The following is a 24,067-nucleotide window of genomic DNA, read 5'->3' as shown; positions in this document are numbered from 1 at the left end:
ATCAAAGTGTTTTCCACAGTGACTACACCATTTTACATTCCCACCAACAATTTCTAAGGGTTCCAACTTCTCCACATTCACCAACACTCTTTATTTACTTTTTTTTTTTTTGCCATCCTGGTAGGTACAAAGTGGTATCTCATATGCATTGTCATTTTGATTGTGGTTTGTTTTGCCATACCCTTTCCATAATGACTAATGATAAGTACCTTCTTATGTGCTTGTTGGCCATTTTTATATCTTCCTTGGAAAAATGTCTATTCAAGTCTTTGCCCACTTTTTAATTAAGTTGTTTGTCCTTTTTGTTTTTGAGTTGTAAGAGTTCTTTATATATTCTGGATTGTGGAATCTTATCAGATGTGTAATTTGCAGATATTTGCTTCCACTCTCTAGGTTGTATTTTCACTCACTCACTACTCTTCTTTGATGCACAGCAGTTTACTTTTGATGAAGCCCAGTGTACCTATTTTTTTCTTTTGTTGATTGTGCTTTTGATGTCATATTTAAGAAACCATTGCCAAATCCAAAGTCATGAGGATTAGTCCGTACATTTTCTTTCAAGAATTTTATACTTTTAGTTCTTTCATTTGCATCTTGGATATATATTGAGTTAATTTATTTATATGGTATGAGGTAGGGTTCAAACATCATTCTTTTCTGCATGGATATCCTGTTGTCCCAGCATCAGTTACTGAGACTATTCTTTCTCCATTGAATGATCTTGGCACCCTTGTCAAAAATCAATTAACCATAGATGTGAGGGTTTATTTCTAGGCTCTCAGTTCTATTCCTTTGACCAAAATACCTATCTATATGCCATTGCTTCACTGATTTGATTACTGTAGCTTTGTATTAAGTTTTAAAATTAAGAAGTATGAGTCTTCCAACTTTGTTCTTTTTTAAGGCTGTTTTGGCCAGTCAGGGCCCTTGTGTCTCCATATGAATTTTAGGATTAGCTTTTTTATTTCTGCTGAAAACATTGTTGGGATTTTTATATTAATCACATTTAATATGTAGCTTGCTTTGGAGTTTATTGCTATCTTAACAACATTGTCTTCCAAGTCCTTGAACACAGGATGTCTTTCAATTTTTTTAGATCTTTAAATAATTTCTTCCAGCAGTGTTCTGTAGTTTTCAGTGTACAAGTGTTATACCTTCTTGGCTAAATTTATTCCTAAATATTTGATTCTCATTCTCTTTTTTTATTATTATTATTATTTTTAATTGTGATAATATATACATAACAAAATTTGTCATCTTAACCATTTTTCTTTGTAATTCTGTATTTTAGTTTTTCCAGTTTTATTGATATGTAATTGATATATAGCACTGAGTACAGCATAATGATTTGACTTACATACATCATGAAATGATTATCACAGTAAGTTTAGTGCACATCCATCATTCATATAGATACAAAATTAAAGAAATAGAAAAAATATTTTCCTTGTGATGAGAACTCTTAGGATTTACTCTCTTAACCTTCATATATAACATACAGCAGTGTTAGTTATATTTATCATGTTGTACATTACATCCCTAACAGTTATTTACCTTATAACTGGAAGTTTGACTGCCTTCATCCAGTTCCCACTCCTTGCCTCTGTTAACCACAAATCTGATCTCTTTTTCTATGTTTGTCATTTCGTTTTTGAAGTATAATTTATCTACAACACTGTTAGTTCCTGTACACAAAATAGTGATTTGATATTTCTATACATTCCAAACACCACATAAGTCTAGTTAGGATATATCACTATGCAAAGATATTACCTACTTATTGACTATATTCCCCACACTGTACACTTAATACCCATGACTCATTTATTTTGCAACTGGAAGTTTGTACCTATTCATCTCCCTCACTTCTTTCCTCCTTTCACCACCTCCTCTCTGGCAACCACCTCTTTGTTTTCTGTCTATGACTGTTTCAGTTTTGTTATGTTTGTTCATTTGTTTTGTTTTTTAGATTTTGCTTACTGTAATACCCTGTAGGTCCAAACATGGTGTAGCAAATGGCAAGATTTCATTCTTTTTATAGTTGAGTAATATTCCATTTCATACACACACACACACACACACACACACACACACCACATTTTCGCTATCCGTGGGCACTTAGGTTGCTTCCATATCTTGGCTGTTGTAAATAATGCTTCTGTGAACAGAGGGGTGTGTATATCTTTTTGAATTAGTGTTTTTGTTTTCCTCAGAAAAATACCCATAAGTTAATTGTTGGATCATGTGGTAGTTCTGCTTTTAATTTTGTGAGGAACCTCCATAACTGTTTCCTATAGTGGCTGCACCAATTTACATTCCCACCAGCAGTGCACGTGTCCCCTTTTCTCTACATCTTTGCCGATACTTGTTATTTGTTATATTTTGCTGATAGCCATTCTGACTGATGTGAGGTGATATCTCATTGTGGTTTTTATTTTCATTTCCCTGATGATTCGTGATAATGAGCGTCTTTTCATGTGCCTCTTGGCCATCTGTATGTCTCTTTGCAAAAATGTCTATTCAGATCCTTTGCCCATTTTTTAAATCAGGTTGTTTGGTTCTTTTGATGTTGGGTTTTATGAGTTCTTTGTATATTTGGGGTATTAACGCCTTATCAAATAGATTGCTTGCAAATATCTTCTCCCATTCAGTAGATGGCCTTTTCTTTTTCTTGATAGTTCCCTTCACTGTGGAAAAGCTCTTTAGTTTGATATAGTCCTGTTTGTTTATTTTTGGTTTTGTTTCCCTTGCCTGAGGAGACATATCCAACAAAAAAAAAGTTACTAAGATCAATGTCAAAGAGCTTACTGCTTATGTTTTCTTCAATAAGTTTTGTCTTTTTTTGGTTATGGTTTCAGTTCTTACATGTAAGTCTTTAATCCATTTTGAATTATTTTTTTGCATAGTATAGTTTAGTGATATTAAATACGTTAATATTGTTGTGCAAATATCACCATCACCCATCTCTAGAACTCTTTTCATCTCGCAGAACTGAATTTCTACACTGACTCAAATAGCAATTCCCCATTCCACCTTATCAACAGCCCCTGGCAACCACCATTCTGGTTTATGTGTCTAAGAATTTGACTACTCTAGGTGCTTCGTGGAAGTGGAATACAGTATATTTGTCTTTAAGTAACAGTTTATTTCACTTAGCATAATGTCCTCAAGGATCATCAATGTTGTACCACCTGACAGGATTGTCTTTTTTTTTAAAGACTGAATAATACTGCATTGTATGTATATACCACATTTTCCTTATTCATTCATCCATTAGATACTTGTGTTGCTTCCACCTTTAGACCATTGTGAATAATGCTGCTGTGAACATGAGTGTACAAATATCTGTTCAAGATCCTGCTTTCAGTTTTGTTTTTTTTTTGGGGGGGGGGGCAGGGGGTACATATCCAGAAGTGGAATGGCTGGATTATATGGTAATTCTGTTTTTAATTATTTGAAGAACCACCATACTATTTTCCACAGCAGCTGCACCATTTTACAGTCCCACCAACAGTGCACAATGATTCCACTTTCTCCACATCTTTGCTAACAACTTGTTATTTTCGGGTTTTTTTATAGTGGCATCCTGATGTGTATGAAGTGATATCTTATGGTTTTGATCTGCTCTTCTTTCATGATTATTGATATTGAGCATCTTTTTATATGCTTCTTTGCCATTCATATATCACCTTTGGAGAAATGTCTATTCAAATACTTTGCCCATTCTTGAATTGCGTTATTTATTTTTTGGTCTTTGAGTTGTAGAAGTTATTTAATTTGAGTTGTAGAAATTTTTGATATTGATGTAGTCCTAATTGTCAATTTTTACTTTTGCTGCCTCTGCTTTTGGTGTCATATCTAAGAAGTCATTACCAAGTCCAGTGTTATGAAGCTTTTCCCCTATTTGTTCTTCCAAGAATTTTATGGCTTTAGGTCTTTAATCCATTTTGAGGTGATTTTTTTAATATGATGTAAGGTTCCAACTTCATTCTTTTTAAGAGCCATGTGGATATCCAGTTTTCCCAGCACCGTTTGTTAAGGAGACTGCTCTTTTCCCATTGAGTGGTCATGACCCCTTGTCAAGGGTCAAAGATCATTTGACCATAGATCACTTGACCGTACGGCACAAAGGTTTATTTCTGGGCTCTCTATTCTGGTCCATTGATCTATTTATCTTTATGCCAATACCACACTTTTATGTTACTGTTTTGAAATCAGGAAGTGTGAGTCCCCCAACTTTGTTGTTCTTTTTCAAAATTGTTTTGGTTCTTCAGGGTTTCTTATCATTTTTGATGATTTCTTATGGTTTGCAACTTTTTTATTGCTATATGATTTTGAGTTGAGTTTGTTTCTTTGCTAACTTAGCAGCTATGTAATTAACAAGTATGCTTAAGCCTCTGTCCCAATGTATCACCCTCAGATATGAAGTAGTATGTATTGGCTCCATTATATGAAAAATTAAGAAACTGATTGCACTTGCCCTACTTTTCCCCACTCCTCAGATACACACACTTCCCCCAACATACCAATACTCATTATAGTTTGTGAATTTTTGTCTTAGTTCGTTGTGGTAGTATTACTACTGTATTGGTTAACTTTATTTTCAAGAATTATAACATTTCTCTTTCATGTTATAAGCAAAATCAGCATTTTATATGTTTTTTTAAAAGGGTCAATATTTATCATCAGTCTTCTAAATATAACTGTGAGTTTATTAATTTAAATAGTTTTTTTTTTCTTTTTTTTAAGCTCTTTATTGGAGTATAATTGCTTTACACTGTTGTGCCAGTTTTTGCTGTACAACAAAGTGAATCAGCTATATTTATACGTATATCCCCATATCCTCTCCCTCCTGCGACTCCTTCTCACCCTCCCTATCTGAGCCCTCTAAGTTATCACCCACTATCAAGTTGATCTCCCAGCAGCTTCCCACTAGCTATCTATTTTACATTTGGTAGTGTATATATGTCAATGCTACTCTCTCATTTCATCTCAGTTATTTGGCTAGATTTTTCAACAGTTGTTCAGGAGTGAGCATCTCTTCAGTTCTTACAGTTTGAGATTATCATTCTGTAGTCTTTGTATAGGAATAACAACTTGTTTGGGTATAAAACTTTTGAATAATCTTTCATTCAAAACTCAGTCAATTTTGCTCCCCCTTGCTGGGCATATACATTTAATATTTCTGTGCCAGAGGCAATCTAATACCTTTTCCCTGTTGGATCCTGGATTGTTGTCGGGTTTTTAAAATTTAAGTTTTCTTACTTCCCCAGGGTATCTCTCATTGTTGGTCAATCTCTGTTAATTTTTTTTTTAAACAACAAATCGTGAGAGAGGAAGTCAGAGCCTATCTATTTATTTATTTATTTATTTATTTATTTATTTATTTATTTATTGGCTGCATTGAGTCTTTGGTGCTGCTGTTCCAGCTTTTTCTAGTTGCAGAGAGCAAGGGCTACTCTTCATTGTGGTGCATGGGCTTCTCATTGCCATGGCTTCTCTTGTTGCAGAGCATGGGTTCTAGGCATATGGGCTTCAGTAGTTGTGGCACGTGGGCTCAATAGTTGTGGCTCACAGGCTCTAGAGCACAGGCTCAGCAGTTGTGGCACATGGCCTTAGTTGCTCTGCAGCATATGGGATCTTCCCAGACCAGGGCTCGAACCCATGTCCCCTGCATGGGCAGGCAGATTCTTAACCACTGCGCCACCAGGGAAGCCCCATCTATTAATTTTTTAAAAAATAAAATTTTCATACCTTACAATTCATTCTTTTAAAGTATGCAATTCAGTGGTTTTTAGTATATTCAGAGGAGGTTGTACAACCATCATCACTAATTCCATAACTTTTTTGTCATACCAGAAAGAAACCCTGTGCCCATTAATAGTCATTTCCCAGCCTCCCCTTCAACCATTAATCTACTTTCTGTCTATGGATTTGCCTACTGGGGACATTTTATATAAGCGAATCATGCAATATGTGGCCTTTTGTGTCTGGCTTCTTTCACTAAATACTCTCAAGTTTCCTCCATTTTGTAGTATGAATCAGTACTCATTGTTTGTTATGGCTTAACATTATTTCATATACATATACAACATGTTTATTCATGAGTTGTTGGACATTTGGATTGTTTCTGCTTTTTTGGCCATTATGAAAAATGCTACTGTAAACATTAATGTACAGGTTTTTGTGTGGACATGTTTCTTCAGTTTTCTTACGTATATACCAAGGAGTAGAATTGCTGGATCATACGGTAACTCTGTTTAAGCTTTTGAGTAACTGCCAAAGTGTTTTCCAAAGTGGCTACACCATTTTATATTCCCACCTGGGTCATATTCCAGTTTCTCTACATCTTCATCAACATTTGTTGTCTGTCTTTTGATAATAGCCGTCTTAATGGGTATGAAGAATTACCTCACTGTGATTTTAATTTGCATTTCCCTAATGCCTAATGATGTTGAGCATCTTTTCATATGCCTGTTGGCCATTTGTTTATCTTCTTTAGAGAAATGTCCTTTCATATCCTGTGTCCATTTTAAAATTGGGTTGTCATTTTATTACTGAGTTGTATTTCTTTGTCTATTATGAATACAGGTCCCTTATTAGGTATATGTTTTGCAGGTGTGTTCTTATATCCTGTGGCTTGCTTTTCACTTTCTTGATGATTTTATTTGTGGTTCAAAGTTATAATTTTGACAAAAAAGTCCAATTTATCTGTTTCTTCTTTTTTTCACTTGTGCTTTTCATGTCATATCTAAAACTGTTGTCTAACCCAAGGTTATAAAATATTTACTCTTTTTTTTCCCCTTCTAAAAGTTTTATAATTTTAGTTCTTACTTTTAGTTCTGTGATCAATTTTTAGTTAACTTTTGTATGTGGTGTTCGGTAGTAAAGTTTCATACTTTTGCCTGTGGTTATCCAGTTGTCTTAGTACCAGTTGTTGCAAAGACTATTCATTCCTCCATTGAATTGTCTGGGCACCCTTGGCCAAGACCAATTGATCATAAGGAAAAAAATAAAAAAGTAAAAATAAATTTTAAAAATGAAAAAAAAGCAATTGATTATAAATGTAAGGGTTTATTTTTGGACTCCTAATCCTATTTTGTTGATCTGTATGTCTCTCTTTATGCCATTACCACACTGTCTAATTAGTGTGAATCCTCCAACTTTGTTTTTTCGTTTTCAAGATTGCTTTATCTGTTCTTAGGTCATAGGAATTTTCAGATAAGCTAGTCAATTTCTGCCAAAGAAGGAGGGCGGGAGGGAGGGAGGGAGGGAGGGAGGAAGGAAGGAAGGAAGGAAGGAAGGAAGGAAGGAAGGAAGGAAGGAAGGAAGGACAGTCTTGTATCTTGTGTAGGGGTTGCATTGAAACTAGAAGGATTTAGGGAGTATTGCTTTCTTAACGATATTAAATCTTCTAATCCATGAATATGGGATGTCTTTCCATTTATTTAGGTCATCTTGAATTTCTTTCAGCAATGTTTGTGGATTCCAATTCTGAGTATTTTATTCTTTTTGATACCAGTGTAACTAGTATTGTTTTCTTAAGTGTATTTTGGGACTTTTCCTTGTTAGTGTATGGGAATACTACTGATTTTTTGGTATTTATCTTGGTTCCTGCAACTTTGCTGAGCTTGTTTATAAGTTTGAGTAATTTGTTTGTGTGTCTTTGTGAGTGTTCCTGTGTTCCTTAGTGTTTTCTATATAGAGTATTACGTCATCTGCAAATAGAGATAATTTTGCTTCTTCCTTTCCAATATCATGTCATTTATCTCTTTTTCTTGCGTAGTAGCCTATGCTAGAACCTCCAGTACTGTATTGAATAGAAGTGATAAAAATGAGTATCCTTGTTTCATTCCTGATTTTAAGGAGAAATCTTTCTGGTCATTAAGCATGATGTTCGCTGTGGGTTTTTTATAAATACCCTTTATCAGGTTGAGGAAATTCTCTTCTATTCCCATTTTGTTGAGTGTTTTTTATCATGGAAGGGGTTTAGGTTTTGCCATACACTTTTTCTGTATAATGAAATGACTATATGTTTTCTTTCTTTGTTAATATTGTGTATTATATTGATTGATAATCATATATTGAGCCAACCTTGCATTCCTGGGATAAACTCCTCTTGGTTTTGATTTATAATCCTTCTTCTGTGTTGCTGGATTCAGTTTGCTAGCGTTTTGTTGAGGTTTTTCCTTCTGTATTCATAAGGGATATTGGTCTGTAGTTTTATTGTATCTTTGCCTTTTTTATCAGGGTAATATTCTCCTCAGAGAATGAATTGCCAAGTGATCCATCTTCTAATTTTGTTTTGATTTGTTGTTGTGTTGTTTGCATTTGTGAATGGTTGTTGTTAATTCTACTTTAAATGTGTTTTAGAATTCACCAGTGAATTGTGGGCCTGGGCTTTTCTTTGGGGGATGTTTTCTGATTACTCAGTCAGTTTCTTTCCTTATTATAGGTTTGTTCAGATTTTCTATTTTTGCTTGAGTCAGTTTTGGTAGGTTGTTTTTCTAGGAATTTATGTATTTAATCTAGGTTATTTAATTTGTTGAGATATGATTGTTCATAATATTCCCTTATGATCATTTTTAATTTCTGTGTGATTGGTAGTAACATCCCCTGGTTCATTTTTAATTTAAATAATTTGAGTTTTCCCCTTTTTTTCCCTTGGTGAGTTCTAGCTAAAGATTTGTCCATTTTTATTGACCTTTTCAAAGAAACAACTTTTGATTTCTTTGATTTTCTCTTTTTTTGATTCTCTGATGTATTTATTTTCATTTTCATTTATATAATTTCCTTCATTTTGCCTGCTTTGGGTTTTATTTGCTCTTCTTTTTCTGGTTTCTTAAGGTTGAAGATGAGGTTATAGATTTGAAATCTTTCTTGTTTTAATATGGACATTTACAGATATAAATTTCTTCAAGCTCTGCTTTCACTGCATCCCATAAGTTTTGGTATGTTTTACTTTCATTTTCATTCATCTCAAAGTATTTTCTAATTGCCCTTGTGATTTCTTCTTTGAACACTGGTAGTTAAGAGTGTGTTGCTTAATTTTTATATATTTTTGAATTTCCCAAATTTCCTTATTGATTTCTAGTTTCATTCCATTGTGGTCAGAGAACATACTTTATATAATTTGTAAATGTAGTGTGACTTGTTTTATGGCCTAGCATATGGTCTCTCCTGGAGAACATTACATGTGCCCTCAAGAAGAATGTGTATTCTGCTTCTGTTGGTTGGAGTATTATGTATATGTCTTTAGGTCTAGTTGGTTTATAGTGTTATTCAAACCTTCCATTTCCTTATTGGTCTGTCGAGTTTTTCTATCCATTTTGAAAGTGTTATATTGCAGTCCCCAGCTATTACTGTTGAAATGCCTATGTCTCCCTTCATTTTTGTCAGTTTTGCATCATGTATTTTGGGTATTAATTTTTTTCTGGTACCAAGTAACTCTATATCCCTTGTATATTTAGATTTACTCTAATTTCAGCAAAAACTTTTAAAAATTGTATCCTAGAATATGTTTTCCTTTCCTCTCAACCTGTTTTCTGTCTTAGGAGTGAGTGATAGGGCCAATGCCACATATCTGAATATTATATCTCTATTATATGTCTTCCTCTTCTAGCATTCTTATTATTTTCATTTCCTGCATCTTTTTTCTCTGCATTTCAGGAGACTTTTTCAATCTGTAATCTACTCCACTGGCTAAGTTTTATATATTTTTTATCATGTTTCTGTTTTCTATTGCATAAATTATTTCTGCAGTGTATAATGCTATAATTTTTGTCCTCAGTTTTTTTCCTTTGGTGCCTGTCCTTGATTTTCCAACACATGGCAGATATTCATTAATTTTTGGATGAATTGTGTTAATTTTGTCAATACCTTTTAATCTTCTTTTGTCCTAGCTTATCTTAGATCTATTTCATTAAGTCCATGTTCTTTATAAATTTTCTCTAGAGTAAGAGTTCAAATTCTTTATTTACTAAAATGGGTAAATCATCTGGCAAAATAAATTCTTTCTCTTTCCCTTCTTTTTTTCCTTTCTTCCACTTTAATGTTATAGAATATTTTCATAAATCCTTCTCTTTTGTTTTCAGATTACCTTTGTCTCTAAACAGTTCTGTGGAAACTATTTATTTGATCACAAGTAATGTGGTTGAATTATTTTTAACTGCCTTATTACCTATTTACAAGATACTGTTTGAGTCCCCTTCCTAGGACATGAACTTTGAAGGCTGATTGTGCATGGCTTATATTTCCTTTGCCCCTCAGAGTTTGGGAAAGGCAGAAAGAAAGTAATTGATTCTGGGACTCTAGACAGTTGTAGTAGGTTACATTTTTCACTGCTGTTGTTTTGAAACTCATAAACTGATGGCCATCTTACCAAGTATGGAGGTGAGGAAAGTATCTTGTCCTATAGAACATGCCCTTGGGGGTTTGCTGGTGTACTACTGTAAAGTCAGCTGGTAGCTGCTTTCATAGCATTGTTGTGTGGGCAGTGATATGGCTGAGGCCTTATTTTTTTCTAGCAAATCTTAGAAATGCAACTTAAGATATTTAGACTTAAGAGGTTATTTTCCATCCCTTTCTCCAACTTCCTGGCCAGAGGGGGTATGCAGTAAACCATTCTGGCTAGGGCAGAAGGAACTATTTTTTCACAGGGAACATGTCTCCAATTGGGACATTTATCTTTCTCTTGGGCCACTTATTACCTCAGTCCCTTTTCTGAGATACCAGTGGGGTGTTTTGAATTTAGTTGACTCTCCTTTTATCCTTCTGTATTGTCCTTTGTGTAGGACGAGCTTTGGGTGGCTCCTTAAATTTATTCCCAGTTGTTTCTTTAGACATTATTTCTGGAATTTTGTGGTATGAATTGAGTCTGTTCCCTAGATTCTGAATTTTTTTTTTTTTACTTTTTGATACTTTTTGTTTGTGTCTTTCAGTTATGAAAGAAGAAGGTCATTAAGGTCTCTATGCTATGATATTTTCTATAATCCATTACCTGTTTTCTCAGGGGTTTTTTTTCTCTCTGTTTTATATTTGATTTCTTCCGTTTCTGTAGGCTTTTTCCTCTCAAGTAGAACTATGCTTATGTCTGTCCTCATCATAGACAGTGGAGTGGAGGACTTGCCTGTCAAGATAGCTTCTGTTGATGCTTCTATCACTTTACATCTTTCTCTTCTCTGTATTATGAAATATTTCTGTCAAAAAATATATTTTATTACTTTTGAGTATAAAAGTAAAAAGATAACTAAATATAAAAAGTTTAGATAATACCTAAAATACAAAGACCTTGGAAATGACCCATAATTCTCACCATCCTGAAATAGTCATGATTAACATTTTCATTATGAGCTTCCAGGCTTATGCTTTATGATTCACACACCTACTGCTTATCTTGAATCTATTTTATTAGGTCTGCATTCTAATGAAGGTAAATATCAAATGAAGAAACATCCATGAGAGCATAAAATGAGAGCTTTATTAATGTTCAGTTAAATATTTACCAGTGTTTCTTACATTTTTATAAAACAGGCTGATTTCATATCAGTCTTCACAATCATGTTCATATATGGAGAGAAACAACAGTTCAAAAAAATGAGATCATATTACATATATTATTTTGAAGCTCTACACTTAATATATCATAGACATCTTTCTATACCAATAAATAAAGATTTATGTAGTCATCTTTAATAACTTTGTGTGTTCTATTATATAAATATAATATTTATCTAGTTAGTTCCTAATGGCAGATATTTAGGTTTTTTTGAATTTTTCTTTATCATAATCTGCACTTTGGTGGGTAGTCTTGTTACATCTTTGTGAAGTTTTCAGTTTCCTTGAGATACATTTCTAAACATGGAATTTCTGGGTTACAAGTATGCACATTAAAAGTGTTTAATCCACACTACTAAATTGTCCTCCTGAAATGTTGATTCAATTATTTGTTCACCAGTAATGTGTAATAATACTTTGGTATTGTAACTACCTGCCAGAAGCATTCTTGTTCATATTTGCAACATAGGCCAAAAAACATAGGCCAGAAATACGGTATCTATCCTGATCCACATTTCTTTAATCACACCTACTGAGTTTTTATTTTCTTTTGTGTGTTTATCGACTGTATTTCTTCTTTCTTGAACCACCTACCTTATCTTTAACCCAGGTTTCCTTAGATATGCTAATGCTTTTTTTCCTGAACATGTGTACTCAGGACATGTATATTTGAGGAGTTAAGAGTCAATATAACGGAATAACTTCAACTGCCTGCTTGTTCTTCCCTTCTTCCTTTGATTACACCTACTGTTTCTTTGACTTATTCTTCCTGTGCCTCTCTCTGCTGTCTCTATGCAAGCTCTCCCGGCTCGGTAGTTCATGCTTCTCTCTTACTATAGTATCTTTGCACTCTGTTTCTGTGTCCTTTCTATCTGCCTCTGTGCACCCACATTCTGTGCACTTATGCTCTCCTCTACCCCACCCATTCTGTCTCTTGTCTCATTGTCTCTGCTCTGTATCTCTCTTGTTTCTCTGATTACTCCTTTTCTCCTCTCTCTCTCATGTTCTTGCTGTGTTTGTCTCTGTGTTCTCCCCGTTTTTTCTTTCTTTCCCCCTCCCTTTCCCATCTTTTTCTCTCAGTGTCTGGTTGTATGAGTGGGGTCAAGAAAAGGGATAGTTTACTACTGTCAGTACAAAAGAAATCGCATCATTTTTTGTTTATGGAGAAAAAGCTGAAGGTGAATGATTTCTCTGTATTTTTTACCTCATTATTTCCAGCTGCTCATGTTTCCAGCAGTTGGGCAAGTGAACAACACAAACAAACTACCAAACAGAGACCTCCATGAGGGAATAAAATGAGAGCTTTAGTAATGTTTAAGTGTTTACCAGTGTTTCTTACATTTTTATAAAACAGGCTAATTACATATCACTCTTCATAATTACACATATGTGGAGAGAAACAACAGGCAAAAGCAGTATCTTGGAACCCAAGGGTAAATTTCATTATATGTTAAGAGATAAAAATCAAGATATAATATATACATGTCATTATATAACTGGAACAAAATTAAACATTAGCAGGTTATTTTAAGATTATGGGATTGTACATTTTTTCTTTTTAATTTTTCATGTGCTTTTTTAAGAAGCAGCACATATTTTCTAGTATGAAATCATAGAAGTTTTTTTGTGACATTAATTAAAAAGTGACCTCAACCAAACTGATCAAACACAAAATGTTAGTTATGAGCTAGAAAAGAGAATTCTCAAGCTTTTCATTGTGTTCTAGTTTCTGCCTAAAGTATCTGTTTGAACCTCCGATCTAGTCATGATAAATCCTTCTAGAAGCAGAGTGAAAGAATAGCATTAAAGAAGTATTATATGTAGTTTCTATGCCAAGATAAAGTAAAACATTTTTTAACTTCAGCTGCCAAGGGTTGAGTTAAATATACTCCTGGGTTCATGGCCTCTCTTCTAAAAATTTCATTCCCATATCCCATCCTCATTTCTGTCCTCCCATATGCAGCTGGCCTTGTTATGTAAATATCTTTTGGCTTACAAGAGTTCTTACAAAATATGTACTCTGTGTTTGTCATGTATTTCAATTTATATAAAAGGTAAATCATTATTTTTGTTATTTTCACTAAGCATTGTATTTTTAAGATTCATCTGCATTGCTAAACATATATCTAACTGAGGTTTCTGATCATTGCATACATTGAGTGCATCTACCAATTTAACTATGTACTTTCCCTGTAATGGACACCCAGGTTGCTGTCAGTTCCCAACAGTACAAAACACCAGCAGTGCACATCCTTGTCCATATTGTCTTATGGACCTTCTGAGGCTGTCTTTGGCACATAGACCCAGAAGTGGAATTCTTGGATAATAAGCTATATGTATACTTAATTTTATACATTAGTACCAAATTAATTTCCAGTTTATATTCCTACCTGCAATGCATGAAAATTCCTATATTTCCACTTTTCTACCGATAACTTATAGTTTTGCCAGAAGAGTAGAAATACAAGTTTCTACACCATGGAAAGGTAGGGTTTTTTGGTCATTTTTAATTAAATGTTACTTGTCTTGAGAATCTACCCTATCTCCCCTCTGTAATTTCCAAGGGAAGAAAGAATCTTTCAGAGATTTCCAAAATTACTGCTGTGCTTTCAACCAGAATGCATTCATATGATCATCCTGATAATTATAATCTAGAATGTGACAAAAGTACACGAATGGGATATTTTAATTGTTTTTTATCAGGTTTTGACATAGAGCAGATAAAAGATATGGAAGATTTTAATAGCAGTATTAACAAGCTTGATTTAAAATATCTATATAAAACTTCATTCCCCAAACACAGCATCCATAGTTGTTCCAAATGTCCATGGAATATTTACAAAAATTAACTGTACATTTAGGTAAAATGTTGATAAATCCCCAAAGTAGAAGATTTCTAAGCTTATATGCTTTAATCACAGTACAGTAAGGTTGGAATTTAACAACTATACTTTTTTCCTTAAATAAGTATTTTAAAACATGCTAAACTTTTGGGCTATAGGAGAACTAAAAATTGAGATTATAGAATTTTTTTTTAATTAATGACAGTAAAAACACATATCCAAAACTTATGGGATGTGACTAAATCTATATTTAGAGGAAAATATACAGCCTTAAATGATATTTTAGTTGAACAAACTCAACTAGGAAGTAATTGAAATAATCATTCTGTAAATCAGTCCCCCAAATTGAATATAACCAAGATCTAGTTCTTTTTTTTTTTCTTTTTTTTTCTAAAGTAGACCAAATCTCTCATTATTCTGACCATGAGGAAAAGATCAACATTAATAGTATGGAAGGATATAACCACAATCCAAGAAGTGATTTTTTTAAAAAAGATTTCTGTGTGCAACTTTAGGCTGATATATTTTAAAACCTAAATTAGATGGGTGATTTTCTAAGAAAACATAAATTAAGAAAATCGACCCAAGGAGTTTTAAATCCTAAGCAGATCATTAGCAACAGAAATTTAAAAGACTGTCAGTAATATATAGATCTCCCCACCCCATGTGCCCTCCAGATATTTTGTACACATATATGTGCCCACCAAAAGTATGAGAGAATGTGTTTCTTCATTCCCTTGCCAACTCTGGGTAGTGTCAGTCTTTTTAATATTTGCATCTGATGTGTGAAAAAAACTCATTGCTTTAAATTGCATTTTTTAAATACTAGGTTTGAAGGATTGCTCTTTACATTTCTTGTTTTGAGAACTAGCTTATATCCCTTGCTCATTTTTCTCTGAAGAATTTTTCTTAATTTTTGAGCATTAATTATATTATATTAATAGTGTAATAGCGTTATTGTGTACTCAACTTATTTATTTCCTTGTTCCATGCTAAGAAAGATCTCCCCAACCTCAAGATTATAAAAAAGTAGTCTCTCTTTTTTTTAATTTACTCATTTAGAGTAGAGGACAATGCATTTAAACCCTAATCCACATGGAATTTGTTTTGTGGGTCTAGGTTTGATTTTATTGCCAAATGTTTAGCTAATTGTCACTAGAGATTTTTAAATAAGAAGTGATATTCATAAATTAATTTATGGGAAGAAACTAATATTGTTTTGTTAAGCTGGACTCTAACCAATTGGACTTGGTAATTAATAGCCATGGTTGTTTTGAAATTTCTACCCAAAGCAACTAAAATATACTCTGTGAACACTGTTTCAAAATGGAGTGATTGGAAGAGGAAACTAATTCTGACTGAAATGTGAAGGAGTTTTATGTATTAAACTTGAAGTTAGATCAGAACATCCAAGTGAAAATATCTAAAAATATAAATATATATGACCTCATGAGTGTATCATGAGTGGAGTAAAGATTTTAGTGCCATCCATGTAAAGGTGATCATAATCCTCATAAATACTAAAGCCAAGAGGAAAGGTTTGAGAGAATGCAGAGAAGAAAGAGAGCAAGAGGGCCACTTCCGACCATAATTTTTCAAACCTGATAGAAAATCCTTTGGAACTGATGTCCTCTAGCTCTACCTCTACAAGATTTTAATGATCATTTGCTAACCTTCTGGTTTTCCCATACATTGAGGACTTCGGCTCTTGATTTTCTTTCTTTGCTACCCAAACCCAGCCATTATCTGGGAAACCTTGCTATCCTACTAGTTTCTTGACCTCAGCTCCAGTGACAAGTACTTCCATTACATTTTAATGGCCATACTTTAATTTTGGCATTATTCAGATTCGTTACATCTCTGTAATCTTTGCTTATTCGTGTATGAAAAGAAATTTTCTGAGGACCATTCTGCAGGCACAATGCATTTGTGATTTGGGAGGGAGGATGTGTTATAGTTAATATCTACCATACTTGCAGAAATAATTGAGCAGTTCTGATTTTCTCATGGTGAAAAATAGACAAGTTATCACTCAAGTTCCTGCTTTTGTAAATTTTAGTCTTGCCCTTCAAAATTAAATCTATGTCAAAATCTTATTTTGAGGGCAGACACTTTGTGATTGTGTCACCCTTTATTGGTTAGTAAGTTTTAGTATTGAAACTACACTTGCCAGTTTGATCTGTGCATATCTAAAAATTTTTCACAAGAAAAGACTGTCTTGGTGCCATCGATTATATTTCTAATTTTGACCATGTCTTATCGATGTGTGTCTCTGGTCCTAAACTTTAGTGGTTATAAATAAATTAGCATAAACCCATTTTTCTGAAAGAAAAGCATCTTTAAGCAGGCACCTTGCTGGCAGAAGGTCATTAATAACAGTCTTCATACATGAAGAATAGCCATATTCTTCATGTAAGAAAGGTCATGTAAGGAAATACAGCCTTTTTCCTATATTTGATATGTTTTCCTAACCTCAGTTTCCACCTAAAAAGTCATTATTTAATTGAAAAGCTTTTTTTTCCCCCGGATCTATATGATGGTTGTATCTGATCAATGAATATGGGAATTAATTTCACCTAGATTTTAAACTAAAAACTACTACAAAAAGCCTGAAACATCTCTGAGATGGAGGCACTTTTTCCCAATTGTAATAAGGCATCAACAGGTGAGTTTACTCTCACAATAATAGAAATTAAAACAGAAGCAGCCAGCCAGTTTGTGTCTCCTTTCAAGACTCTCTGCAACAGAAAGCTTAAACCATGGTGGCTAATAATGTCAGTTGACTTGCAGTCACTTAAATCTTTATGTGTAAGCCCAATTGCAGAGAACTGCATGGGCTGATTCACATCCAGGCCCTAAAGGATGATGAGATCTTGAAAGGAGACGCCTGAGACTCTCCCATGGACTAAGGAAAGTGGATTGTTGTGATTTAACAACAGCATCTGTAAATGAATTCAGCAAAAATTATGTTCTATCCCATGGTGGGTTCTCAGCACAAATTGTCAGACACAGTGCAGGCCTGTGAATTGCGATTATTGTTTGAATCTGTGGAAGTCAGAATGGTGTGATTGCATGATTCTGGTGGTTAGCACTTAGCTCTAGTATAGTGTGTGTATAGTGCTGCACCATATGTACAATGTCCAGTGCCCACATTTTTGTTAGGACTGCCCACTATTAAATGAAAATGATGCTATTGGTCACCTTCCATTATTCTTGTATCGCTGATTCAGTAACAGGAGATATAAGCCCATAGAGCATGAGAAGCTTTTTTCTCCAAATAAAGCTTCATAATCTACATGTATTTCAGTCTGCATACATGAATAAGCACGTTTTTATAGCTTCCTTGATATCTTTCACATACCTATTTAAAGTGTACAGTTTAGTGCGGTTTAGTATATTCACAGAGTTGTGCAACCATCACCCAATTTAATTTTAAGACATTTTCAACATCTACTATAGACACCCTATACACATTAGTGGTCACTCATTTCTCCCAACCTGCCTCTTCCCCAGCTGTGTTACTAACCTGCTTTATGTCTCTATAGATGTCTTTATTCTGGACATTTCATATAAATGGAGTCATACAATGTGATCTTTTGTGACTGGCTTCTTTCACTTAATATTTTCAAAGTTCATCTACATTGTAGCATGTATTCATTCCTTTTTATGGCCAAATAATATTCCATTGTATGAATATATATATTTTTACATGTCAATCAGTTAATGAGCATTTGGATTTCTTCCATTTTTTTGGCTACTATTAACAAAGCTGCTGTGAACACCCATATACAAGTTTCTGTGTGGACATATTTTACATTTCTTTGGGCCATATGCCTAGGAATGGATATACTTTAGATCATTTGGTAACTCTGTGTTTAACCATTTGAGGAACTACCAGACTGTTATGCAAAGTATTGCTACCATTTTGCATTCCTAGCAGCGATGTGTAAAGGTTCCCATTTCTCCACATCCTTGAAAACAACTGTGTTTGTCTGTCCTTTTGATTTTCACCATCCTAGAGGGCTAACTAGATACATTTTGTTGAGAGAATTTATTTTCAGGCTATTTTCTACTTTTAAATGTTTACCTTTTTATAGGCAGAAATGAACTTAATCAGAAGGTTTTAAACTAGAAGCAGAAGAAACACACACACCAACGGTCCTCTTTTAATCACACATAAACGTGTGCTTTCACACCCAGGGGTGCATACCATGACCAGTTGTGTACTTTGGAAGTGCCAGAGGTTCTCAGACACATTCTTGGAAGAGACCAGCAACACTTCTGCTGCCTCTGCTCCGCAAGGTGCTCCAGCCTTTGCTTCAACAGCTCCACCGCTCGCTGCTCGTTGGCAACTCATTTCATTTGTCTTAAGGCTTCAGTTGGCAAACCTTTTAAAAACTTAAAAAGATCCAAAATTTGCCTGTGTTAGATTTCCTGACTCTGTTCCCGCTTCTGCTCTCTAAAGGCACAGAAAAGAGACCTAATTTTCTGCCTCTCAGGTCCCCACTTCCTTTCTCTGAGGTCTTCACTCTTTGAACCATTTCTCACAGGTCATCCTTTCTACTCCCTTTTCCTAAGTTGGCAGCTTCTGGGTCTATTTGTTGATACCCTATTTTTAAACATGTCGCTTTGAACTAAGCATGTGCTTTAGATGGTGACAGAGCAGATTTATCATTTCTATGGCCTAACACGTTTTACTCCTATTGAACTCACAAAAGCCATTAAACCTTTACTTACTTACTTACTTTATTTATTTATTTATTGGCTGCATTGGGTCTTAGTTGCAGCATGTGGGATCTTAGTTGTCGCATGTGGGATCTTTTGTTGCGGTGCTCGGGCAGGCTCTTCGTTGTGGCACATAGGCTTCTCTCTAGTTGTGGCATGCAGGTTTTCTCTTCTCTAGTTGTGGCGTGTGGAGTTTTTTCCTCTCTGGTTGTGATGCACTGGCTCCAAAGCGCATGGGCTCCATAGTTCATGGCACACAGGCTCTCTAGTTGAGGCTCGTGGGCTCAGTAGTTGTGGCACGTGGGCTTAGTTGCCTCGCGGCATGTGGGATCTTAGTTCCCCAACCAGGGATCAAACTGACATCCCCTGCATTGGAAGGTGGATTCTTGACCATTGGACCACCAGGGAAGTCCCCATCAAATCTTTATTGCCACACTCTTCCTTGTAAGTTTTGGTTTTGTTTATTCTCATATCTTAAACTGATAATACAATCACATGGTACAAAATTTAAAATATGTAAAAGAGTATTTGATAAAGAGTGTCTTCCCTCTCCTGTTCCCCAAGCACCCATCTTTCCTTTCCAGAGCTACTCAGTGTTACTTGTTCTTGCATATCTTTACAGAGATTTTTAAAACAGCTTTATTGAAGTATAATTTACATATCATCAAATACATCCATTTAATTATACAGTTCAATTATTTTTAGTAAATTTACAGAGCTTTGCAGTCATCACCACAATCCAGTTTTAGAACACTTCTGTCACCCAGAAAAGTCCCTCATACCTGTTTGCAATCATCCACATTCCCAGCCCCAGACAACCTCCAATCTGCCTTTTTCCTTTTCTGCACATTTCATGTAAATAGAGTCATATAATATCTAGTATTTTGCACCTAGCTTCTTAGCATGATGTGTTCAAGGTTCATCCATGTAGTATGTGTCAGTATTCCTTTTTTGCTAATTAGTATCCCGTTGTATGGCTCTACCACATTTTGTTTATCCAGTCGTCAGTTATTGGACATTTGGATTGTTTGAGGTTTTTCTTTTTTTTGGATAATATGAATAATGCCATGAACATTTGTGTAAAGTCTTTGTGTGGACATATGTTTTCATTTCTTTTGGGTATATATGTAGGAGTGGAATAGCTGGGTCAAATGGTAAGTTTATGTTTAGTTTTAAAAAAATGCCAAATTATTTTCCAAAGTAGCTATACCACATTCTCAGCAGCAGTCTGTGAAGTTTCCAGTTTCTCCACTTGCCTGTCAGCGCTTTGTACTGCCCATCTTTTTTACCATAGTCATCCTAGTGGGTGTGAAGTGGTATCTCATTATGATTTTAATTTGTATTTCCCTAATGACTGATAATGTTGAAGATCTTTTCATATGTTTATTGGCCACTGATATCTTCTTTGGTGAAATGTCTATTCAAATCATTTGTCCATGTTTAAATTACATATGTGGAATGTCACAGCTTATTTAAACCTTTAATTTCTCCCACCAATGTTTTATAGTTAATCATTGTGCAAGCCTTGCACTTTTGTTGTTAAATCTGTTCCCCGATTTTGTTTCCTTAATTTTATTTTCAAATTGCATATTGCTAGAATATAGAAATACAATTGATTTTTTATCTTGTTGATCTTATATTCTGCAGTCTGGCTAAATTTATTTATTAGTTCTAATACTTTGTGGATTCCTTAGGATTTTCTACAGATAGCATCATCATCTACAAATAAAAAGTCTTACTTCTTCCCCTTTCCAATCTGGGTTTTTTTTCTTTCACAGGTATTTTATACATAAAAAAGCAAATAACTGCCTATGTTTTCTTCCCTTTTCACAAAAATGGCAGCAAACTTTGTTTTTTGCACTTGACAATCTATATCGAAAGTCCATTTTAGTGTGTAAAGTGGTCTCTTTTTTTTTTTAGAATAGCTGCAGAAAAATTATAGTGTATTGCCAGTCAGTCACATCTTCCTTACCACCCTTTCATACATGTTGATTTAACATCATCATAGTCTCATAGTTTTTATATTAGTAGCTTTTTACATTTTTTAGTCTAAATCATTTTTTCTTTGTAACACTTCCATAATTTCAGAAATGCAGGTGTTCCCTTTTCTAGATGGGAAAACTGGCGCAGAGATTATGGCTTGCTCATGTAGAGACAGCTAGTAAAGGGAAGATCTGAGACTGGTATAGGTCTTTGGACTCCAGACTCAGGACTTTTTCTACTGCATCAAAGTTGCTGCCATTCTTCCTGCCTAATGTGTAGGGCTTTACAGTATCCCCTGTTTGATTTGGCCTATCATTCCTGTTATTATTTGGGATCCTGACAGCCCTTTAGGCCCTCCCAGATGTGCATTATATGAGAAAGCTGGTTCCACCAACTTAGCCTTCAACCCCTATAACTCCATCTCACTCTCAAGTATGTCATGATAAGTTTTGTTATTTTATTCAAATCTAGTTGTGACCATGTCTGCTAGGTAGAACAAGGCTAACCTGACAGGGCTTATTCTGCCTGCCTTAATGAACTTGGGCTAAAATTTGCTGATCTTTCTTTTAACCTCCAAATGCTTGCAAATTATCAAATTTGTGATCCATGCTAGGATTTTACAGATCATGATTGTTAAACCTCATGCTTATCTTTTTGAAAATTAAAATATTTCCTGTCTCCAGACATCTATCTAACATAGCTCCTCTCCTGCAGGATCTGTTGCAGGTTCCCTGAAGGTCCTGAAATATGATTTATCTAGTTCAGGGAAGCAGATACTCTGTTTCCTTCCCTGACTTGAGCTTCAATTTACTCTACCAAATGTGCTTAAGTAGACAAGCACCTGACATACCAAGTATAGAGGCCCAGACCCCTCACCTAGAAACTCCCATTCATTGCTCTGGGTTAGGACCCTCCCTCAGGAGATTGTTCTGATAAACAAGTTTAAGAAGTACTATTTTATATCTTATTTGTTTGACTATATTTTGGTAATCTTGTCATCTACAAACATTCCACCATCAACGCACTTTATTGCTCTACTTGCTCTGAACATAACTAAAAAAAAACCTTTTGCCCTCAAATCTTTAAGTACTTTTTGCAATATTCCACTCATTCAGGACTTCTTATGGGGCCTTTCAGCTCTTTGGCATTTATCCTTGAATAAGTTTCTAAGCTGGATCTTATTGGAAAGAACTCTCTGCAATTCATCACTCACTCTCTGTAGTTATCCTCTACCCCCTTTTATCTCTCATGAAAATCTTATGCTTGTGTCAAGTCAGAATTTCATTCTGAAGACACACCAGGCTAATCTTTGTCTAGCATCCTCTTCAGAGTCTTTTCAGGTCCTGGGAACATATTCAGTCTTTGTCCTACCTTCTTACAGCAGCTCAGGCCCTTATCCAGCTACGGCAGCATCGACCTCCCTATCACAAAATATGTAGCAGCAGTTCATATTGTAACAAGCTTCCTGGCAACTTCATCTCAACAATTTGAACTGGATTAGAAAGGGCTCTTGGTGACTTGTGTATTTTCTTATCCTGTGGATAACTATGCCATTGACTACAGGTAATGATAACAGGATCTCTTTTGTTTTTCCAGGTGACAGACCATATTTCTTCTGACTCTGTTTCATCTTCTACCAGTAGTTTCTGGAGCTCAAGCTCTACCCTTTGCAACAAACAAAATGTACATATGTTAAATAAGGGCATACAAGCAGGTAAATTAATTTAAACATTTCCATTGAAATACAAGTAGCTCTTAAACCTGTGGTAAGATACTCAACCTTAACTCACAATAAAAGAAATGAAGATTAAAGCTATACTCAAATGCCATTTGTCACCTAGCAGATTGACAAAAATCTAAGTTTGATAGCAAATTTGTGCGCAAGAGTATAAGGAAATAGGTACATTCTAGTAGGAGTATAAGTTGGGAGTACAACTCTTATGACTAACAATTTGGCAGTTTCTATCAAAATTACTTTGACCCAGCACTTTTACTTTTGGAGTTTAGCCTTTAGATATACAGTGCATATGTGTAACATAAGTGTACAGAATTAACCACTGAAGTATTATAATAAAGTAGAAAATTAAAATTAAATTAGATGACCATCAGTAGCCAAATTGTTAAATATATTATTGTATATCCATATAATGAAGTCCTACATAGGATGAGGAAGCTCTTGCTACTAATATGTCAGGATCCCCAAGATATATAATTAAAAAGGAAAAGCAAGGTACAGAATGTTGTATAGCATGCTACTACATATATTTGAAAAATGAAGGAAGAGGATTGCTTGAATGTATGCAAAAAATTCTCTGAAATCACAGGGTTATAAACTTAATGGAGAACAAAAGTGGTAAGGAGGCTTTTCAGTTTATGACTTCCTATATCTTTTGATTTTATAAAGCAGAAATAAACTGTCCCTTGATTATTTTTCCCTTCAGGTCATGTCTTTATATCTGTTAACCTCTTCCTTACCTGGGTAAATGCCAGTGGGACTATAAGCATTTACTGTCCTTCTCACTTGGGATCGGACCTGAAATCCTTTTCCCATTGAATCCATATTAGTAGTTCTTCCTAATATCTAAACTGACAGAAATAAAAACCCTCTCTCTCTCTCATAGACACACCCTCCACCTCCCTATCTCTGCCCTCACCTTCCCTCTCTTCTTCTCTCTCCCTCATACCCCACCCAAGAGGAGACAGTAGCCTGCGATTTTGAAGCCTTAAAACTTCTTCATTTACTGAAGTGGAATAAAAAAACCCAACTCTAATGGTAATAGTTTAGGCAACTAGTGAAACTACCCTTCCTCATTCAGATATCATAATAAGAAAAACATGTATATCATTTATCATAGGATACTTTCTGATGACAATAAAAGAAAATACAATTCAAACTTGATCTAAAAAATAAGGAAATACAAAATCTCATGTATCCAAAATTACAATAAAACTTTGAAGAG

At 34.6% G+C, this 24,067-nt stretch overlaps 1 protein-coding gene across 6 annotated transcripts in view; it reads left to right on the top strand.

The window, feature by feature from the left end:
- Window positions 1-24,067, top strand: part of ALMS1 (ALMS1 centrosome and basal body associated protein) — a 186,152-nt gene that overhangs the window by 148,644 nt on the left and 13,441 nt on the right. For 3 of the 6 annotated variants that reach the window (XM_057740852.1, XM_057740853.1, XM_057740851.1), the window contains exon 17: window positions 22,704-22,821. The exons of the other annotated variants lie outside the window; for them this stretch is intronic. In XM_057740852.1, the coding sequence (XP_057596835.1) occupies window positions 22,704-22,821 (118 nt within the window). The remainder of the gene's footprint in view (window positions 1-22,703; window positions 22,822-24,067) is intronic. 6 annotated transcript variants of the gene reach the window in all.

This window comes from Hippopotamus amphibius, chromosome 7 (assembly GCF_030028045.1).
Source record: "Hippopotamus amphibius kiboko isolate mHipAmp2 chromosome 7, mHipAmp2.hap2, whole genome shotgun sequence".
In the NCBI taxonomy this organism is placed as follows: Eukaryota; Metazoa; Chordata; class Mammalia; order Artiodactyla; family Hippopotamidae; genus Hippopotamus; species Hippopotamus amphibius.
This window is presented reverse-complemented; position numbering and strand designations above follow the sequence as displayed.